Source organism: Mixophyes fleayi, chromosome 2, assembly GCF_038048845.1.
Source record: "Mixophyes fleayi isolate aMixFle1 chromosome 2, aMixFle1.hap1, whole genome shotgun sequence".
NCBI classification, from domain to species: Eukaryota; Metazoa; Chordata; class Amphibia; order Anura; family Limnodynastidae; genus Mixophyes; species Mixophyes fleayi.
This window is the reverse complement of record NC_134403.1, coordinates 48,411,373-48,434,871: the sequence shown is the minus strand read 5'-3', so window position 1 is coordinate 48,434,871 and position 23,499 is coordinate 48,411,373. Positions and strand designations below refer to the sequence as shown.

The following is a 23,499-nucleotide window of genomic DNA, read 5'->3' as shown; positions in this document are numbered from 1 at the left end:
TCGGCTCGGTACTCTGTCGCCAATTTGGATTCAAAATCGAGGCAAAACGTCATTGTGACGTCGTCGGAGCTCGGTTCTCGCGATGTTTGAAATCCATAAATACCCGCCTCCACAGCAATCCATCGCCATTTGACAAAGGGAGAGAGAAGGGTTAGGTCGCAGGGAGCATTAGAGCAGGGACAGAGAAATTCTTCTAGCACTTGTTATAGCACTTCTTACAGCGGGAAGAGGGGAGGCATTTTTGCAAACATTACCAACTATTTGGGGTGTCATATTCCTTCCTCCAGAAACTATTTTCTGCCTGCAGAAATAGTAATATACCAGCAGTATATATTTTGAAATTTGCACTACAAGTGCTTGGGGTGTGATATATTGCCCAGTTCCAATAAATCTATTTTCTGGTCCTGAAATTATTAGATACAAGCAGTATATACCGTATATACTCGAGTATAAGCCGACCCGAATATAAGCCGAGGCACCTAATTTTACCACAAAAAACTGGGAAAACTTATTGACTCGAGTATAAGCCTAGGGTGGGAAATGCAGCAGCTACTGGTAAATTTCAAAAATAAAAAAACTTCTCAGCTGACTCACCGCCACTGTGTTTGCAGGAGAGACTGTTATAATAGACCATAATGCTAAATCAATCGCTGCTGTTCTTGATTAGTAAATATTAATTCAACTGGGTTTAAAGAAACTTTGTAAGATACTCAGATCCTCCTGATGTATGTATTTTGGTGTTGACTGAAATCAATTGTGATTGTCTAGTAACAATTAGTATAACCTTGCAATACATAAAATATTGGTTTCTGATGGTGCCCACACAAGGCTCAATTTTGGTGGCCATTTTTGCTGTTTTATAACGAATTGGCTATGAATTGCACTGTATGTTATGCACATTATGAGAGAGAGAGAGAGATCAGCCTTTTACTTACCTCCGCAGTGGAACGCATGTGACTCCAAGGCAGCAGGCTTGTGTGACAGGACAAAGAGTTTTTTGTTTTTTAAATGCTGAATTTCCTGTCAGTGGAACGCACATGCGTTCCACTGTGGAAGTTAAGAGCTGAGGGACCGGAGAACAGGTAAATTCACTCGTGTATAAGCCGTTGGGGGCTTTTTCAGCATAAAAAAAGTGCTGAAAAAGTCGGCTTATACTCGAGTATATATACGTTAGTTCTGAATTTGCACTACAAGTCTTTGGGGTGTCAGATATTCCCCACTTCTAAAAAAGCCATCTTCTGTTGTTGAAAAAAGTATATACCAGCAGTATATATTTCTGAATTTGCACTGTTTGGGGTGTCAGATATTCCCCACTTATAAAAAAAAGCCATTTTCTGTTGTTGAAAAAAGTATATACCAGCAGTATATATTTCTGAATTTGCACTGTTTGGGGTGTCAGATATTCCCCACTTATAAAAAAAAGCCATTTTCTGTAGTTAAAAATACAATATACCAGCAGTATATATTTCTAAATTAGCACTACAAGTGTTTGGGGGTGTACCATATTCCCCTGTGTGAAAAAACATTTTTTTCTGGTGCTGAAAGTATTATCTAGCAGCACTATATATATTTCTGAATTTGCACTACAAGTGTTTTGGGGTCTCCCATATTCCCCTGTGTGAAAAACACTATTTTTCTGGTGCTGAAAGTATTATCTAGCAGCACTATATATTTCATATTTTGCACTACAAGTGTTTTGGGGTCTCCCATATTACACTGTGTGAAAAAGCTATTTTTCTGGTGCTGAAAGTATTATCTAGCAGCACTATATATTTCATATATTGCACTACAAGTGTTTGGGTCTCATTAAAATGGATTCAAAGCAGTCCACATATGAGCAGAATCAGCAAGCAGGTGCTGGCACCAGTCCTGATGGTAGTCTTCCCTGTACGTCATCTGGTAAAGCCTATGTAAAAGTACATAGTATTTTTAAGTCATGTAAAAAAACACACCCCAAAAAAAATTTACCGTGTTGAAGCGACAAAGAACTGTAACTGACGAAAAGTTAACTGCCGATAAATAAAAAATTGCCAAAATGCCATTCTACACACGCAGTGGCAAAGAAAGAATGAGGCCTTTGCCTTTCTCTATCAGTGCCAGATCGCAAAATGTTACTGAACCTTCTTCTTGTAAGGTCACTCGTGACCAAGCAAGACCAAGTAATTTGGAGTCCAAAAGTAGTGCACAACTACTGTTATGCGTGAAAGCCGAGCTGCAAGAAAACAGTAAGGCATTAGAGGAAAATATATGCTCGGAATCGGAAATGACACCAATCCCTGTGGAGAGTCCATCCACCAGTGGTATGTGTAATCGTGAGCATTCTATTAGTGTACCCATAAAGAAGGCCCCTTTCAGCAGTTCTGCTGATATGTGCCTGAACAGCCTGAGTGTAGCCGGTGATACACAAATTGAGGATGCCACTTTGGAATTAGAAGAGGATGAGGTGGAGATTTGTGTAGGCGACGAGGGTGCTAATGAGGATGTTGATGAGGATGAGGTTGTTTGTGTAAGTCCTGCACCAGTATCAGCAGTTCTAGCACGTGACAAGAAAAAGGCCATTGTCATGCCTGGCCATAAAACCAAAAAATCAACTTCTTATGTGTGGAATTATTTCTACCCAAATCCTGACAACAGTTGTCTAGCCATTTGTAGTATATGTGAAGCCACAGTCAGTCGAGGGAGGGACCTTAACCATCTTGGAACCTCATCCATGTTACAACATTTGACAAGAGTTGATGGCAAGGTTTTGGGAAAAGCTGAAAGATAGGGCAAAAAATAACAAGCACTCCATCATCAGCTAGGACCCTTCTGTCACCTACATCCCGACGGCTGCAATCTACACCCACAACACCATCCTCATCAATATCCTCAGTAGTGCTCGGAGTTAGCCCTGCATCCCACTTAGTAAGGCTGGATGACTCCTGCACTATAATTGATTCCTCTGAAGAATGTTTAAGTGTTAGTCCGACTGCTGCTGCTGGGGGTGAATCTTCCTCCCATAAGAAGGCCAAGAAAACGAGCAATATTACATTACAACAATTAACTGTGAAACAATCATTTGCTAGAGGAAGCAAATATGACAGCAGTCACCCAGTCGCCAAGCAAATCACAGACGCCATGGTTACTATGCTAGTGTTAGATCTGCGTCCAATATCCACAATAAACGCAGCTGGTTTTTCAGTTAATTGATGTTTTGTGGCTGCTTTACAAAATTCCATTGCGACATCATTTTTCCCGTAAAGCTATTCTGCAACTATACCAAAAAGTTTCTAAAAATGTAGTAATTGCGCTGAAAAATGCAATTCTGCCCACTGTCCACTTAACTACAGATATATGGACAAGTGGAAGTGGGCAAACCAAAGACTATATGACTGTGACAGCCCACTGGGTTGGTCATTCACCTTCACCAGCAGGAACAGCAGCAGCATGTACACCACTACGTAACATTTGTCACAGGCAGGCCACTCTTTGTATCACCTGCTTCACTAACAGGCATACAGCTGATAATTTGTTACGAAAACTAAGAGATGTGATTGATACATGGCTTATACCACTTGGACTCTCTCCAGGGTATGTCATTTCTGATAACGCCAACAATATAGTGCGAGCATTACAGCTGGGTGAATTCCATCACATTCCCTGTTTTGCTCACACAATAAACTTGGTGGTGCAGAGCTTCCTACGAAATAACCGTGAGGTGCAGGAGATGCTTTCGGTGGCCCGTAAAATTTCTGGACATTTCAGGCATTCAGCCACAGCATGTAGGAGATTGAAGCAGCTCCAAGAACAATTTAACTTGCCCTGTCACCAACTTAAGCAGGAGGTGGTAACTAGGTGGAATTCCACCCTGTACATGCTGCAGAGGATGGAGGAACAGCGCAAAGCCATCCAAGTGTATTGCACAAGCCATGACATTGGAAAAGGAGGGGGGATGTATTTCACTCTTGCACAGTGGGGAATCTTTTCTGTGCTGTGCAAGGTGCTGAAACCATTTGAAGTTGTGAAGTGAGTGCAGACTCTGCTAGCTTGAGCCAAGTCATTCCCTTAATTCGACTATTGGAAAAGCAGCAATTCAGCAAAGCATGTTGGCCTTCTAGATCAAGTACTTAATTCGCTTCGCAATGATCCTAGAGTAATTCGAATCTTGAACTCGGATAAGTACGTTTTGGCCACTGCTTGATCCAAGGTTTAAGACCTACATTAATTCTTTGCTTCAAAATGAACGAGATGTGAACCTTTGCAAGGAGCTATTGCTCAGCAAGTTGTCCGCTGAACTTGGCCTTGGCTTGCCGACGTGTCCTCCTTCAGTTTCTCAAGCAGCTGCTGCTCAGAAAAAATTAAAATTTCAAAAGCAAAGCAGGGAAGACGCAGAGGGCAGACCAGAACAGTTTAACATCTGGGCTGGTTTGAAAGATTTTACCAAAACATGTGTGACCTTGCCCATAACTCCATCCAATATGAGTATTAACATGCAAAGGATGGTGGAGGATTATTTTCAAAAGGTAATTGATATGGAAACGTCAGACAGTCCCTTTCCTTACTGGGAAGAAAAGCAGGACATTTGGAAACCGATGTATAAACTTGCTTTGCAATACCTAAGCTGCCCACCCTCCAGTGTGCACTCTGAACGAGTGTTCAGCACAGCCGGGAACCTTGTCAGTGATCGACGTAGGAGGTTACTTCCCAAAAATGTGGAAAAGATGATGTTCATCAAAATGAACTACATCTTCCACGAGGAAGGCCTTCACCATCAAAGACATCCAAGCACTGACAGTTCTCTAATGGCGCATTCAAGTGGAGATGAATTGATAGTCTGTGATGATGATGTACACACTGATGAGGGTGAGGATGATGCTGAAGATGATGACGACAACATCTTTTTAAAACTTTCACTCTAAGTGTAGGGTGTAATCTATCCCCAAACAGGAAAGGGACTTGGGGCATTTCTATGTCACGTACAGTCTTTAAAGGCTGCTGTTTTGTCAATTTCACTATAAGGGTAGGGTGTCATACACAGACAGACACCAAACTGCCTTTGTCAATTTCTATTTAACATACAGTCTATGCAGCTGCATTTTTTCTATTTAACTACAAGTGGAGAGGGGGTCTGATACAGACAGAAACCAAACTGCCTTTGTCCATTTCTATTTTTATTGTACAGTCTATATCGGCTGGATTTTTTTCTATTTAACTACAAGTGGAGGGGGGCCTATAAAGACAGAGACCAAACTGCCTTTTGTCCATTTCTATTTAACGTACAGTCTATGCTGGCTGTTTTTTTTCTATTTAACTATATGTGGAGGGGGTGATATACAGACAGTCACCAAACTCCCTTTGTCCATTTCTATTTAACGTATAGTCTATGCTGACTGTTTTTTTTCTTTTTAACTACAAGTGAAGGGGGGCCTATACAGACAGCCACCAAACTGCCTTTGTCCATTTATATTTTATTGTACAGTCTATGCAGGCTGCTTCTTCGTCTATTACAATTTTAATCTAGGGGAATATTATACACCCAAACATAACATCTGCTTTGGGCATTTGTTTTTATAAAATTGTCTTTGCAGGCTGCTTCTTTTTATATTTAACTATAAGTGTAGGGTGTAATGTACACCCAAAGACGATGGCTACATTGCCAATAGGCTAAGATGGAGAGGAAGACAATCAGGTTTGTGTGTAGAATTAAGGACTGCCTACCAGGGATTAAACTGTTTGTTTCCTAGTTTATTAGCTGTAGAATTAACTCGCTTATCCAAGAAACAGGTGGAACACTAAATTAGGTTATTTTAGCCAAAAAAAGTGATTTTTAAACAAATTGCAAAACAAAACCAAAACCAAAACACGCAAGGGCGGTTTTGGCAAAACAAAAACACGAAGATAATCCAGATCCAAAACCAAAACAAGGGGGTCAGTGACCATCTCTACATAATACATACAAATCAAGTTAGCCTATATGTATGTTTTTCCAAATACATTGCAAAACACAACATATTGAAAATTGCACCTTGATGATAGTCACCAACAACGATTTTATGCGTACATTACATTAAAAAGCAAGATCAGGAAAAAAATAAGTCCAACCCCTGCCCCTCATAACTTCAGCCCTCATCCTATTATGCCAAGCCCTGAACCAGTGATATCACTCAGACAAACTTTTATTTATATGGGAGTATATTTACTAAAAATTCTAAAAAGGAAATGTAAAGGTGTTGCCCATAGCAACCGATCAGATCCCAACTTTTATTTTCTAGACTGTATTAGATAAACAATAGCTATAATCTGATTGGATGCTGTGGGCAAAACCTTTGCTTTTTAGAGGTTTTAGTAAATATACCCCATGGACTTGATTTATATGCCTTGACTTTTATTCCATATAATTACTGTAATGACAAAACATATCTGATTCATGTCGTGTTTTCCATTTCCTATTCTTAGGGCAAAAGGACAAGTATTTATTTAACCTCACCAAAGGGCCTTGGAATGCAATGTGAACACAATTTGCGTTTAACATTTTTAGACATTAATTGGATGCATGGCTGTCCATATTCAAGTACAAGCGGATCTCAATAAATGTTTCCATTTGAATATGGGTATAAGTACTGTGACTGAAGCACTGGGGAGTTGTTAATAGCAGATACATATGCCCCAGGTTTCTTTCATATGTGTTTTAAAACCCCATGGAGAGTGTATGTATTTGGAAAGAAGGTTTCCAAAACAGTAGTCCGGCTTCAGTAAGCCGGTGTAAGGGTGCCTGGGATTATGAATGGACAGAGAAGGGTGGGCTCCATTCACTAGTCCCATTTTGAATCTTCCAACCCTCTAGCCAATTGCTGGCTAATTAGGAGTTGCACCTGTGAGGTGTAGGTAAAAGGCTGTGAGGCTGTTCTCTCAGTCTCTAACTGCATAGGGAACAGGTCAGAGGCCTGCTGAGAGACACTTCAATTGTTACCTGTAAGTTCTGTTATTTTGTGTGTTTGTGGGACATTAGGGCCTTCCGACCGTAGAGAGTTAATTCTTTATTATGTTGGTTAGAGCCCGACAGGCTAGGATTTATGTTATATTTTGTTTATTTTACACTGCTAAACAAAACTAGCTGCCAGCTACTTGTACCTAGACCCTGGCCTGGTGTGCTATCAATGGATTGCTTCACGAAGAAGTACTACCATTTATCCCAGGCACCCCTAACCTAATGTTATGACAGTACGCTCTGCCTAAGCGTTACTTGCAGTATGCAGACAGACATAACAGACTGCAGAATACACACATGCACATGTGCAACATAAAGTCCCATAAGAATACAAGCCAAAAAGAACAAACTAGTAAGTAAATTAACAACTCCGAATAGTATAATCTTTAATAAAAATAAATTTATTTACTTTTTTTGACCCTTCCAGGCATGGACTCCACAAGACCTCTGAAGGTGTCCTGTGGTATCTGGCACCAAGACGTTAGCAGCAGATCCTTTAAGCCCTGTAAGTTGCAAGGGGGGGCCTCCATGGCTCGGGCTTGTTTTTCCAACACATCCCACAGATGCTTGATTGGATTGAGATACATTTTTGCAGTGTGGCAGGTCACATTATCCTGTTGAAAGAGGCCACTGCATTAGGGAATACTGTTGCCATGAAGGGGTGTACTTGGTCTACAACATTGTTTAGGTAGGTGGTATGTGTCAAAGTACCATCCACATAAGTGCCAGGACTCAAGGTTTCCCAGCAGAACATTACCCAGAGCTTCACACTGTCTTTGCCGCCTTGCCTTCTTCCCATAATGCATCTTGGTGCCATCTCTTCCCCAGGAAAACAACGCACACACACCCAGCCGTCCACATGATGTAAAAGAATATGTTATTCATCAGACCAGGCCACCTTCTTCTATTGCTCCATGGTCCAGTTCTGGTACTCATGTGCCCAATGTAGGTGATTTCTGCAGTGTCCAGGAATCAGCGTGGCCACTCTGACCGGTCTGCGGCTATGTAGCCCCAGACACAGTGATTCACGGTGTGTTCTGACACCTTTCTGTCATATCTAGTTAGTATTAACTTTTTCAGCAATTTGTGCTACAATAGCTCTTCTGTGGGTTTGGAAAAGACAGGCTAGCCTTCACTCCTACATGTATTAATGAGCCTTTGAAGCCAATGACCCTGTCGCTAGTTCACCAGTTCCAGTTCTCCTTCCTTGGAGCACTTTTTTTAGGTACTAAAAAAAGTGTATCTCCAAAAAAGTGCATCTGTCATTCAGAGCATGCTCTGATCCAGTCGTCTGACCATCATAGTTTGGCCCTTGTCAAAGTCACTCAGATCCTTTGCCCATTTTTCTGCTTTCAGCACATGAACTTAAAGAACTGGCTGTTCACTTGCTGCCTAATATATCCAATATATATATATATCTAATATATGCCATTGTGACAAGATAATCAATGTTATTCAATTTACTTTTCAGTGGTTTTAATGTTGTGACTGATTGGTGTATATAAAGATGTTCTTAATGCCTACTGTACATAAAATGCATTTTTATAGTTTCTCTTACTTATAAATACATGTTCTGGCATGTATATGTGACAGTCATCACTATCAGTCGACACTTAAACCTGCCCTGTAGCTGGTGCAAGTGATATGGCTAAAAATCACGTACATAAGAGATGCCGGCTGTCCCTGAAATTCCGGTAGAGTAGACGAGTATGTCCATACATATGTGTGGCCTCACAAAAGACCATTTGCAGTTCAGCTTTCCAATGTTGCGGTTCATAATTGACCTTTAACGCCTTTCAATCTACTGCTGTCCTCAAGGTTGTGATACTTACTTTTCATATAAGAAACCTTGAAGAGATCATTACATGCGATGGCTTTGTCTTATTAGACAATCCCAGAATGCTTTGCAAAGTGCCGTGTCTCACATAGTGATATTGAAGTGTCTGTGACATACAACAAGGTGCGTGAGGAATATAAATAAGCCCCTAAGCCCATGCAGTACATCTTGCGTTCTGTGGATAATTGTGACTTTCTAACTGGTGACCTTGATATTGAGGATAAAAATCATTAATCATATGCTATGTGTCTGTTATCAGTATGTGAAATTCAACAAGTGCCCTTGAAATGCAGATGTAATCTGTTACTAATGTATGGTCTCGCCAATCACCATAGGAACACCATTCACCCAAACCAAAAGATGTGAGAGAAAATGTCGTTTTTAATATTCCAGGGTACTGTTAACTACCCTTCAATAGGTTTTGCACATTTTTCTTTTACATTTTAATGCACCATTAAATAGCATAAGACACTGTAATGGAATACAGAACCACAGTTAATAACAAAGGCATTTTCTGGTTCACAGAGTGTACCGACTCACTACAACATACACACTGAGACCTTGGTTCTTTAAATATGTATTATTATTTTTTTTCACTGGTGAACCTGATGTTAGTTTAAAGCAATTCACTAATACAGAAATGTAAGTTTCGCTATTCACTCATTTTCAAGGTTGCGGTGACTTTTAGTGGCAGAAACATTCAGTTCCATCAAAGTAAACATTTGCCTTCTTGTTGTGGAGAATGATTTACATAGCATCATTGTCTGTCAGGCTCTTTAGCAGCATGCATATCTAACTGACAAGGGGATCGTGGTAGTGGATGTGAGCATCACATTATCTGCTCAATCATCTTATGGCACACTCTGCGGCCACGCTGCGTTCAGTTATACAGTTCAGGCCCGTGTATGGGCTTCCCACTTAAATCCTATTTAACTTCAAGTAAATACACTTCTTTCATTAACTTTAATGGATCACTATTAGACATAGTTGCCTACTCTCCCGGAATGTCCGGGAGACTTTCGAATTTTTGGAAGTCCTCCCGAATTCCCGGGAGAGCAGGAATTTCTCCCGGATCCCGACCAGCTCTGTGAATTAAACGGAGGGGGTGGGGCTTTGTGACGTCACGCACATGTCATTGTGGCCCCACCCCCTGTTTTTATTGGTCCAAAATAGTGATGTCCGTTTTGGGGGAGGGGCTAAAGATGTGATCTTCGATCTCCGCCCCCACACACCCACCTGTCCCCCGGACCTCCCGGGAAACAACTTGCCTATGTTGGCAAGTATGCTATTAGACCATGAAGAATGCATAATTGGAAATAACCACATGGCTTTTTTGCTTTTACAAACTAGAAAAAGTTGCTTAAAAAGAAGTTTGGTCGGTGAAAAAAATGAATTCAACAAATATTACCCCAGATTATTAGAATGCAAACAATTTTTTCATTAGACCATAGTTTAAAGGTTACAATGGACCTCAAGATCACATATATAATAAATAAACAGAACACCTCTAAAGGAGAAGCAGTTTGTAAACGATTTTGCTGGCGCTTTTAATAGTTGCTTCTCCAGGAATAAAAGCGTGGAAGAGTGTGAAAGTACACAGGCTACACTGAACAATTGTCCGTGCTGCTGAGTGCGGAAGCTGTGGCTGCCAAATAGTCAACAGCATTGACAACTCTTGAGGATAGGCTGTGCACTGTCAACCTTCTTCTAAGAGAGGGTGGTTTATTGACAACATTTGTTGCCCCAAAAAATTGAAGCAGAGTAGTATTATATAGTATGAGGCCATTCTGCTTATGAGAAACTGCAAGCCCCAGCATGCCTGGTATGGTGGGACTTGTAGTTCCACAACAGCTGGAGCCTCTTGGGGGTGGTGAGACGGGAATTCTCTTTGGGAATAAGAACATCAACAAGGGTAAGGAAATACAGTGTATTGTTCAACATTTCATGAATTCTAATTGTGTTGCTTTTGAGCAAGGTAAAACAAAACACCAAGTGTGACACTTATTAATTTTGTTTCCCAGGCAGGAAAACAGATACTTCCAGACCCCAAAAATAGTAATCGGATAAATTCCTAGCGGCCAGCCCCATTATGTCTTCTACTAATTATAGCTGCAGATACCATGTGTTGTAATTGTTAGGACTCTGGGCCTGATTCATTAAGGAAAGTTAATTAAAAAATGAAGTAGTCTCCTGGACAAAACCATGTTACAATGCAAGGAGTGCAAAATAGTTTTTTATTTTGCACATTAAATACTGTCTGTTTTTTCATGTAGCAGACAAATACTTGAGCTTATTTATATACTAAAATTTAAAGTTGATATTTGTGCGCTACATGAAAAAAACAGACAGTATTTAACTTATGTGCAAAATAGAAACTAATTTGCACCCCTTGCATTGTAACATAGTTTTATCCAGGAGACTACTTACTCAATTTTTACTTAAATTTCCTTAATGAATCTGGCATTCTGTCATTAGTTTGTATTTGCCTAGCAGTACCTCTTTACCACCAGAGGTGCTGCTGTTTTACATTTGAACATTCCACCTCCCCTGCAGGAGTTACTTTCTTCCCTGATTAGTGCCTGCACCTGTTCCACTGCTTTATATACCTGCTCCAGTCAGTGTTCCTGCCAGTTCGTTGTTTACCCTTACTGCTGCTGTCTGTGTACCCTGTGAATACACTGGCCCAGTTTGATGCTCCGTTCTGACCTCTGTCTGGGACCTGATCATCCCTGATTGCTGCCAGGATTTACCCATTACTTAAGACCCTGACCACATATATTGCAGCCTGAAGCGACCCTTTACCTGGTATTTGACTCTGCATATTCGTCGGACTAGGAATCATAACAGTAATATAGGCTTCCAACCCATTGTTAAGGAATTTGATGTCACCTGATGTGGTACGGAATGCCACAGCTTATTCATCGGCCTGATATCGGTAATCAGTAGCCTGATTCTTGGGATACAACTATTATGATGACTGTACAGTCAGATTCACAGTCATTCTGTGCCTGAATACCCTGTAAATTGTGCCTAGTTAGACCTAGACTGCTCCCATGTCCTAATCTGGATTTGATAGGTTCAGATGACCACTATCAAAGCATATCTGGAACTCATAGTTGCAGTATTTCCATTGTGATTCATTATTTCAGCCTGACTTTGGAACAAACAAAACTTATTGGTTTGGTATGCCTTAACCTCAACATGTTATTATGTCTTATTTTGTATCAGTATCTAAAACATTACAGCTTTCCATTGTCCCATTTGCACATTTAAATTTACCAGAGGGGAAAATATATATTTCTATGGATAATAATAATAATAATGGAAAGGCTGCTAATGAAAGAAAGAGTATTGAGAGTAGACACCGATTGTAGTTGGATGGAGTAATTAATATCTGTGTTTCTATTGGACCAGGGTTAATAAAATAACACTCCCATTACCAGACTGCATATTACATTACAGCTGGACCAGAGGTGATTAGTGAATGAACGCCGGATCGCAGGGATCACCGACCTCTGTTTCCAAAGTAAATGTGAGTGATCTATAAGTCAGGTTAACGCTTTTGTAATAAATTGTTACTTAGCAGTTCTCCTGTCAGATACTGCTGAGCAGCCAGCTAAATGTTAGTACACGTTCAATAACTTCCACTTGCAGATAATCTAAAGTAACAGCACAAATAAACCAGTGTGAAATCAGTTTCACAACCCTTGGTTGCTCTTTGTAATGTCCCAAACTTTACATAAAAGTAATTATGGTCATTATTATATTATTATTATTGACCCTATTGTATTAGAGTTTATCAGTCCTGTGTGGTTAATTTAATATAATTAGGAGTGAATCCAGATTAAAGGTGCAATATTGCATATTAGAATCAGTACAATCAAAGTGCGCTCCTTTAAATGAATGAAATGTGTACAAGTGAATAAAATAATTTGAGAGAGTGCAGCGGGGACAATTAAGACAACTGTGAATGTGCAAACAAAATAAAATGTAGTCCTCCGCTCTGAAACAAACAATATATAAATTGCTATGTGTCAGCATATACATAAGTAGGAGAATGTTGTGCACAATATAGTAATATTGGGATAAGCTCACCTGCCAACATCAAGGCATCTCCTGTAGGTGAGCCCTAGCTTGTGTAGGGTGTCCCATTTAAAACCGTCCTGAGTCTCCATTTCAATGTATGCAGCAACCTATGAGGGGAGCAGTCTGACTCCCCAATAAAACAAATTAGAACCAGTGAAACCAAGGTGCGCTTATATAAATTAATGAAATGTGTACAAGTGACTAAAATAATTTCTTAAAAAACGTTGTTGCTCTGCAGGGGGGACAGATTTAAAATGTGTGGACAACTCTAAATATACCCCAGCTCTCTGCGGTATAGTTATGATTAGGAGAAAACCATAGATTTATGGCTTTTCCTATTTATCCAAACTTCCCTTCCAGTGAGAGTCACGGCAGCCGGCATGGGAAAATCTATTCATCACAAGTGCCGTCACTGTCCTCCGATTGCTACCGCCTCCTCAGAATAGTGATAGCTGAGAGTGCCCCCAACCATGGCCTTATCTGTGTGGAGTTTGTATGTTCTCCCCTTGTTTGCGTGGGTTTCCTCCGGGGGCTCCAGTTTCCTCGCATAATCCAAAAACATACTTGTAGGTTAATTGGCTGCTATCAAATTGACCCTAGTCTCTATGTGTGTGTTAGGGAATTTAGACTGTAAGCCCCAATGGGGCAAGGACTGATGTGTGTGAGTTCTCTGTACAGCGCTGCGGAATTAGTGGTACTATATAAATAGCTGATGATGATGATAATGATCACTGAATCTACCTACTAACCAGGGGGATAGTCAGAAATGCTGCATGTCTGTTTTACAAATATAACCCATAATCTCTATTTTAGTGTATATAGCACTTACCTGTCCTGCTGCTGATGCCATCTTTGGTGGTGTCCGTAGTGAGTATTTTCTCCAATGTGTTTGAACGGAGTAGCATGAATAGTTTTCCACATTATTCTATAACAAGCAAATGATGATGGGCTGACCATAGTGAGTCCTTTGCATGGACTGTGGGACAGGTAAGTGCAATATATACTGTACACATAGGACACACACACATGCACGCACACACACACTCATGGATATATATTAAAACCACATTGGTATGTTTATTAAGGAATTAAAGGTAGTTGGAAAAAGATTAAACTGCATACTGTTGATGTCTCCCGTTTTTGCACCTAAACCTCCTTCGTATGTTCAGATTTATATTCTTTGTTAAGCACATAAAATAACCAGACGGACATAAGTTTACATTTGGAAAGAGGTCACAGTTTTATTTAAACATTCGGCCTCCCCCTCTCTCATCTCGCTCCCCTTAGATCTGTACTTAACGCCGCTGCTAGGCTTATTTTCCTCTCTCGCCGTTCCACCTCTGTATCCCCACTCTACCAAGCCCTTCACTGGCTCCCCTTCCCCTACAGAATCCTTTTCAAGCTCCTCACTCTGACTTACAAGGCCCTCGCCAACTCCACTGCTCCCTACATCTCTAACCTTATCTCTATTCACACTCCCTCCCGCTCACTGCGATCGTCCAACGATCGTCGCCTCTCTTCCCCTCTGATTACCTCCTCTCACGCACATATCCAAGACTTCTACCGCGCCGCTCCCCTCTATTGGAACAAGCTCCCCCGCTCCATCAGAACTTCCCCTAATCTGTCCTCTTTCAAACGAACATTAAAAACCCACCTTTTCCTTAAAGCCTTCCAGTCTCATGCCTAAACTCCCACCGGTCGGCTACCTCTCTTCTCATCCCTTCTTCCCTTCTTCCCTTTCCTCCCATCTCTCCGTCTCATCCATGTGTCTGTCTGTCTTCCCCTCCCTTTAGATTGTTCGCTCCTTTGAGCAGGGCTCTCCTACCTCCTGTTTCCATCACTTTTAACTGCGCTCTCCAGCTACTCAGCTCACCTCCTCTCAGTCCCTCTGCCCTCTGTCTCCTCTCGCTTCTCTCCGCTCCCCTCAGTGACTCTCAACCTGTCATCCATGCCCACCCTCTTGGGCCATAGTTACCTGCCTGTACTCACTTTTCCCCTCCCTCCCTCTCTTTCATGCTGTGCCTGAGCCCCCAGAGTTATAGTGCTTACTGTTACTTGTACTGTGCTGTTTCACCTTGTACTGTGCCATTGTTTGTCCTTGTACGGCGCTACGGATACTTTGTGGCGCCCTATAAATAAAAATTAATAATAATAATAATATTTATGGTGGCGGCAAGAGCGACGCAGTCACCTCACAACTAATTGAAAAATCAAACAGTGGCAGGTCAGATTACACCACTGGTCCCAGGATATAATCCTTTATGATTGGCATAGAGAATATCTGTCACTCACAACAGGATAGTGAACAAGCACAAAATGCGTCACAAATCAAAGAGGAAGCTTTGAAAAAGGAATGGAATGTAAATGACTAAAGGTTGTATTCTCTCAGCCATGAGATCTCCACCCAAGGACGCATCCACCATACGTACATTGGGTACAGCTGTATAGGGCCCACAAGTGAGGGGGACCTGCTTTCCGTGTCATAGCGCCATGTGTGTATATGTGATTTTTTTTTTCACCATTAGGAAGTACCTGATAGACTCTTACAAAATGAGGCTAAATCATAATTGCCAACTTTTGATCTCAGAGGGGAGGTGGGGTGTGAGGACGGAGGGTGGCGGGGCACGACCATTGCTGCATTTTGGCCAAAATGATGTGATTCACTGAGAATCTCGTCGTAGAGTCTTCAATCCTACTCAGTTCACTAGGAAGTGGTCAGGAAGCAGGAGAATGCTCTGCTCTCCCGGGAAGGCGGGAGACCTACCTAGAATTCGGGAGTCTCCGGAAATTCCGGGACTGTGGGCTAGTATGTTCTAAATACATTAGATTAGGATAGTTATGGTGAGCTGTTAAGTCTTCTGTTCCAAAGACAGGATTTTTTACAGGACCCAAATAGAAATATTCCTTTTTTGTGAATGAATCTGAATCATTTCCAATTACATATATTCATGTTACTGTTGACATCAGGCTCACCCCCTGTTGCCTAAGCAGTCACTACTACCATATTCCTAATGTCTGTGTAACCAATGATGAAGTGGGGGAGGTGGGCTGTGGGTGTGAAGGGGGAGGTAAGGTACCGGTAAATGTGTCATAGCAATTCTAAAAAACGATTGCTGGATTTTTAATGTGTGGATTCAATTTAAACATTTTTCACAAGTACAGATGTGTGTAAAATATCTCTATTCTCCTTACACATTTGTTTTGTGTATTTTTATAATGCGACAATGCAGAGATATAATTAGACCCATATTGCTATTTCTAATAAAATAATATGACCATCTGACATCTAGGAAATAGATTTTCTGTTGTGTTTGGATCTTACAGGAAAAATACCCAGAGAAATGAGAAATATAATTTCCACCCTGCATTGCAGTAATATCAGTTTTGCAAACGTCTGTTATCTCTCTTGCAATAGAAGAAATAATAACATAAATGTGTTTTCTGAGTTAGATTATGTTTTATTTATTATTGAAAATAAAAGGATGAATTTGTATGGCAGAAGTGCTGGCTTTTGTCTAAGTTCACATTTATCACGTCACAGTAATTGGGATGCAGCGAGATTTCGAGTAACACGGAATGTGTGATTAACATGCTGAAATCACTAACACTTGCGTGTCAGTTGTAACTTAGTGTATAATTGTTTGGGGGGTGAAGACAAGACAAAATCTATTAGTATGCTAGTTGCTGTGAGAAAAGGGAATGGTTCGTAGATCTACTTTAGCAATAGACAGTATTTGTTATAAATCAAATTATGAAGATACAGTTTTGCTTTACTTTATCTCTTGGTTTATCACCATTCTAGCTGCAGTGATTGGAAGTGCACGAATAGAATTACAATGTAATATATATCGGTGTCATTTTAAAACTCCAAGAAGGGAGCATCTTAAAGTGTTTGTGATGCTCACATATAGTGAAGAAAGGCATTTTGTGGGCAGTTCAGGAGACAACATATCTGTTCACTGGGACCCAGTGACATTACTGAGAATGCGCCCAGTAAATTCACTAGGACCCAGTGACATTACTGAGAATGCGCCAAATCAATTCACTAGGACCCAGTGACCTAACTGAGAATGCACCAAATCAATTCACTAGGACCCAGTGACATTACTGAGAATGCACCAAATCAATTCACTAGGACCCAGTGACGTTACTGAGAATGCACCCAATCAATTCACTAGAACCCAGTGACATTACTGAGAATGCACCAAATCAATTCACTAGGACCCAGTGACATTACTGAGAATGCGCCAAATCAATTCACTATGACCCAGTGACGTTACTGAGAATGCGCCCAGTCAATTCACTAGGACCCAGTGACGTTACTGAGAATGCACCCAATCAATTCACTAGGACCCAGTGACGTTACTGAGAATGCACCCAATCAATTCACTAGGACCCAGTGACGTTACTGAGAATGCACCCAATCAATTCACTAGGACCCAGTGACGTTACTGAGAATGCACCCAATCAATTCACTAGGACCCAGTGACGTTACTGAGAATGCACCCAATCAATTCACTTGGACCCAGTGACGTTACTGAGAATGCACCCAATCAATTCACTAGGACCCAGTGACATTACTGAGAATGCACTCAATCAATTCACTAGGACCCAGTGACCTAACTGAGAATGCACCAAATCAATTCACTATGACCCAGTGACCTAACTGAGAATGCGCCCAGTTAATTCACTAGGACCCAGTGACATTACTGAGAATGCACCCAATCAATTCACTAGGACCCAGTGACGTTACTGAGAATGCACCCAATCAATTCACTTGGACCCAGTGACATTGCTGCGAATGCACCCAATCAATTCTTAGGACCCAGTGACATTGCTGCAAATGCACCCAATCAATTTACTAGGACCCAGTGACATTGCTCAGAATGCACCCAATCAATTCTTAGGACCCAGTGACGTTACTGAGAATGCAGCCTGTCCATTAACTTTTTTACACTTTCTACCTCAGTAATGCCTCTAGTTCCTAGTGACTTGATGTGCTCCATTCACAAAATGGCTGACTCCACTGTGTATAGATGACAGATGCATTTTAAAGTTAAGGTTCCAAATTAAATTACTTTTTAATGAAGCTTTATTTCAGCAGCAGTAGAACTTTGATTGTCATTTCAACAATTTACAACTAGGCACACATGCTGCATGTCTGAAATGGCCTCCAATCCAACCTCACCAGTACACATTGGTCTGTTCCACTTCTCTTTACTTATTTTCCAAATTAAGTAACCTGTATTGAAATAACAATCGTGTTTTGCTTCCAGGAAGACATATGGCAGTGGCTATTTCCTGTATGCAGTGCTGATGACTGAAAGGAAGGCTAGCTGTTGAGGTGCATCAGAGTTTTCAGTATGGGCACAGCGACTGAAGAATTAATTGTGGTAGAGGATGATTCTTCCTTGAACCCCTTGTGCTTTGAGTGTGGCCAGCAGCACTGGACCAGAGAGAACCACCTGTATAATTACCAGAATGAAGTGGATGATGACCTGGTTTGCCACATTTGCCTTCAGCCATTGCTGCAGCCGTTGGATACCCCCTGCGGCCACACTTTCTGTTTCAAGTGCCTCAGAAACTTCCTACAGGAGAAGGACTTCTGTCCGCTGGACCGAAAACGGCTTCACTTTAAACTGTGCAAGAAGTCCAGCATCCTGGTGCACAAACTGCTGGACAAGCTTGTTGTCTCCTGTCCCTTCTCCAACGCTTGTAAGATCACCATGCAGCGGTGTGATGTAGAGGCTCATCTCAAGAACAGGTGAGGATGCATGAGTGGTAATCAAGGTGTTCTAAACTCAGTTTTGTACATGGGGGTCCTAATTAAATCAAGTTATTAGGCTATTTATCTATCTTTTGTGTCATGTGTATCCTGCAGTTCTATAGTAAAGAAGCGTGCAAAAACCACTGTGTCTTGGTCACTAAGGAAACTTTTATTGAAATATAAGTCACAGACTTAACAATGATGACCTGACTGATACCCATAAAAGAAGTCTGTATGATTATCTTATGGCTGAGATGGTTTTTGGACAGAAATGTGGACAACCCCTTTAAAATAGATATGGCGGCCCTGTTGAAAGCTTAGTATTGTAAAGCACGTCTGGGTCAGTTTGTGTACACATTTTCCAGCTATGAGAGGCACACGGGCAAGTGGTCATTCTGTATCCCAATGCTATGTAGAAACAAGCCATTTATATACTTAACACCATAATTGCCTACTCTCCCAGAATATCCGGGTGACTCACGGATTTCTGGGAGTCCACTTGGATTACCGGGAGAGCAGGGCTACCTTCCAGTTACTGGCCACTTCATTAGTTAAGTGGCAGGGGCGGGGCTTAGGATGCGATTTACGCGTCATTGTGGCCCTGCCCCCTTCTACAATAGGCTATAAATTGTGATGACATGTTTAGGGTGTGTGGCCAAATGTCCCGAATCACAAAGCCCCGCCCCCACACGCCCACCTCTACCTGGATCTCCTGGAGAGTTTGCCAAACACATTGTGTATCCACACAGTTATCTCTAATGTCAACGACACTTGTAGATAATAAGCAGCAGTTCAGCTGTTAAAGTACATACAGTGTTCTATACGAGTATAATGTTTATTCTGAAGAAAGTGAGACAATACTCAGACAATAATAAATGGGAAATTAAACTGCAATCAGGTTTAGGCTTAAAAGTAAATGATAAATAGACCCCTATGTTTCCAGAGGATTTTATATCGATATATTCTCAGCTTCACTTATGTTGCGGAACTGATGTAATGACATAAAGATTACTTAGACCAGACGTGTGAGTTAAGTGGATTTTTTTATCCTTTCTTCATTATATAGTCCCAGAAGCCCTGACCTGTTCCCAACCTCTACATTGTATGGCCTGTAGTACAGCTTTCAGCCTGCAGCATCAGAATCCCTCAGTGGCTTGTTATTATATTAGTATAACGTACTGCACATTGTGCTTTATATTCAGATTATAATGCTTCTAATGAGCACGTCTCCCATAAAGAGGGGCTGTGAAGAATGGAATAAGCAATATTTTGTCCGTCTACTGAGGGAATACTGAGCGGTTTGACTGTAGCCGTTTGGATCTAAGGCCTTGTTCACTCAGACATAGAGGTTTTTTTTTCCTATACAGTAAGTAAACCAAGTAATAAACCCAGGATTTCTGTGCACCTGAAATAAGAGATATCATATTTTTTTTTATTTGTATTTTTTATTAGGACTGTATAGTGCGCACATCATTTTGCAACTAAAAAAAACCAGATGCCCACATCACCTGAAGTCCACACAATACTTTCTTTTGCATGGTAAATAAATACAGTTATTAGAACATTTCCCACTTCCTCTGTTAATTTGTGCTCATCAGGAGTATGGGTAATAACCGTCATTAGTCAGGGGGAGAGAGAACTGGGACATATGGACATAAAATTATCCTTAAAATCCACGTTATTAATTTGTTGTGATTCCTCTAAAATCTCAAAAATGAGAAGTTATCATATTATAGTCAGTAATAAAGATGTTATTAAAATGTAAATGAAACATTACAATCTGGTGAAATAATGATCTAATTTGTTTAGTTTTGATGTTCCTTCACTTTACTGTGTTGTTCTCTGTGGAATATCTAGTTTCAGATAGATTGATGTACTAAGAGTACAAGTTAATTTGGCCAAGATGTGCCCATTTCTGGGACTTATTCATGATATTCAGATACTAATGAAGGTCGGATATATCCATTCTGACACAGCAACACTGGAAATGTAACACAATGGTGATGAAATGTGAACCATAAACTGGGAGCTCACAGCTTCCTGCTTTGAGGCATCATGCGTCTATCCACAGTTGTGCAGACTTCTAGAGTCCTGTGTCAAAATGATGTTTGTTATAGAATTGGCACATATGAAGGGCTGACCTTGCTGGACAGGATGTTCCATACAAAGAGTGGGATATCTTCATTAACGCACCTGTTTTTACAGATTGGGGCCCATTCAATTAGCGTTGAAGTACTGCAGTAATTGGCAGTAATGTGCACATCAGCATAACTGTGAGGATACTACAGGACCTCACAGCTCATGTAATCAGCACGATAGATGGAAAAAGAAAATGTATTTTCATGGGACACGACTTTCTGATGAGCTTAATGGGGGTAGAGGTCGTCCCCAGTGTAACAGGAGCCTGCAGAGACTTGTTTAGCAATGGAAACCGGACATTTTTCCATGACTTTGAAAGTGTCAGCAATCCCAACAAGGATACTGTTTCCAGTCTAGCTGTATGTTATAGAGGAAACGCATTGACGAAAACATTAATTAATGTTATTAAAATACAAGATGAAATATGATGACAGATGAACTAAAAACAAACTGATACCTTCCTGTCACAGGTTATTTAAAGAGAAACTCCAGACCACAGTCCTCTGCTATGACAATAGATTTGTTTGGCCTTAACTGTGTGGAGTTTGTATGTTCTCCCCGTGTTTGCGTGGGTGTCCACCGGGGTGCTCCGGTTTCCTCCCACACTCCAAAAACATACTGGTAGGTTAATTGGCTGCTGTCAAATTGACCAAAGTCTCTCTCCCTCTATGTGTGTGTGTGTGTGTATGTATGTATGATAGGGAATTTAGACTGTAAGCTCCAATCAGGGGCGGATCTAGAAAGATTTTCTACCCCGGGCGATTTAGGGGGTGGGCGATTTAGGCCCGCCCCCTTTCTGACTTTTAAGGCTGCCGGCGGCTGCACAGTATGTGCAGGTCCGCTTGGCAGTGACAATGTGCTGCCTGGCTGCTCTGATTGTGTTTAAAACACAATCAGAGCAGCCGGGCAGCACATTGTCACTGCCGAGCAGACCTGCACATAGTGTGCAGCCGCTGGCAGCAAGCCCCTGCTAGGGGGGCGATTGCCCCGATCGCCCCCCTCTGGATCCGCCACTGGCTCCAATGGGGCAGGGACTGATGTGAATGAGTTCTCTGTACAGCACTGCAGAAGTAGTGATGCTATATAAATAAATAAATGATGATGATGGTTATGTACGTACAATTATATCCAATATACAGACCGCAGTTTATCTATTGTCAAAACTGGTGCAACAAAATTATGGCATGATACGCAATTCTATATAAAACAATGTTCGTAAATCCATCTTGTAATAGAGAAACATTGGAATTTTGCTGTCAGAGTTCTACAATGTGATCGAGTTCTACAATGTGATCGAGTTCTACAAGGTGATCGAGTTCTACAATGTGATCGAGGTACATTCCATAATACTTCAAACACAACAAAATACGTCAGATTATAAGGGGACATAACACAGACCAATGTATCAGTTGATCATCAGTTAGTCACTTTACAGGGCCACCACCGGCACCCAGATTATCAGCCTACTTGGTAATTATGATGGTCCTATTCAGGAGACTATTAAAAGAAAACACAAACTCTGCTGATGACCATGATGCTTGTGGAAGGATTGTGTCTGTCACTGGAGCTCTGCACCTGAACAGAGCCATGTATATGATCATGGTTCAATGGCTGAATGAGATGTCCTATTTCACCGGTCTGAAACAATAGTAATGTCTGTCAATGCGCTAGAACGTAAATCAGCTCTGTGTACTCCCAAATTCATAAAGGGATGGATCTGAAGATATGTGCGCTGATGAATTCGGGTGTAGGTCTGCTCAGCTCTACTACACAACACACTGCTGGATACGTCCAATGCGTGTGTGGAAGATATATTTGCAAAAGAACGCACAGTAAAAATAAATAACCAATGGATTAATGTTACCAGTTAATAATATAAGCATTAATGACAAAACAGTTAAAAAAAAAAAAGTATATATTTTTTTCCATTACAGCATGCATACAAGTCTTTCATCACTAGTGATCAGGACTTAGACTAGCCCTGTAGCTGGAGCAAGAGATACGACTGAAAAACAAGTAACTGAGATGCCAAAGCTTGAACCGGGCGTGGCTGTGTGCGTTCCAGTTTGGCACACTCATACAGTTATTATAAAGTACATTGACGTCCCCTTCTCCGTCCCATTCACTCCCAGAAATCATAGGCTGTAGTAAGTGTTTTTTGCGTTCATAGATACAGTGAACATTGCTGCATTTACCGGCATATGGTCCAGTTTACAAATTTTTTATGTGTGACATTGTCTTAAGGGTTGTCAACAGGGGACTCTGAGGGAAGAACATCATCAGCAAAAAGGCGGAAGCGCATATTCCCCGGATCTTGCAAGACAGAACAGGAAGCATCTGCAGATCAGTTGTCTGCACATTTCAACCTTAATCAAAATGGTCTGATGAAAACTCCAGAGAGCAGGAGATATGTTAGTCAGGTTGCAGAGAATAAACCGCTCAATGCACCTGGCAATGCACGTTTGCTAGTTGCGTGGTGCAGAGAGCACAGGCAATGGGTTATTGAGCAGTGGTGGAAGGTGATAGGATCAGATTGAACATATGTCATATTCCTGACAAATGGGCACATGTGGTGCCGGCCTGAACAGTGCTGTGTGCTTGTGTCCAACAGTAAAGGGTCCTTGTGTTGCTGTAATGTTGTGGACGCATATTCCGAGCATGGTTTGGGCACAGTCATTGTCTTGGAAGACATTGGTCAATGGT

The 23,499-nt window shown here is 41.2% G+C and overlaps 1 protein-coding gene across 2 annotated transcripts in view; it reads left to right on the top strand.

The window, feature by feature from the left end:
- Window positions 1-23,499, top strand: part of LNX2 (ligand of numb-protein X 2) — a 107,607-nt gene that overhangs the window by 45,471 nt on the left and 38,637 nt on the right. The window contains exons 1-2 of one of the 2 annotated variants that reach the window (XM_075198936.1): window positions 7,396-7,472; window positions 18,167-18,654. In XM_075198936.1, coding sequence (XP_075055037.1) covers window positions 18,254-18,654 — 401 coding nt within the window. In that variant the 5' untranslated portion in view covers window positions 7,396-7,472; window positions 18,167-18,253. Of the gene's footprint in view, window positions 1-7,395; window positions 7,473-18,166; window positions 18,655-23,499 lie in introns of those variants that run through there. The other variant, XM_075198935.1, reaches the window with a different exon arrangement.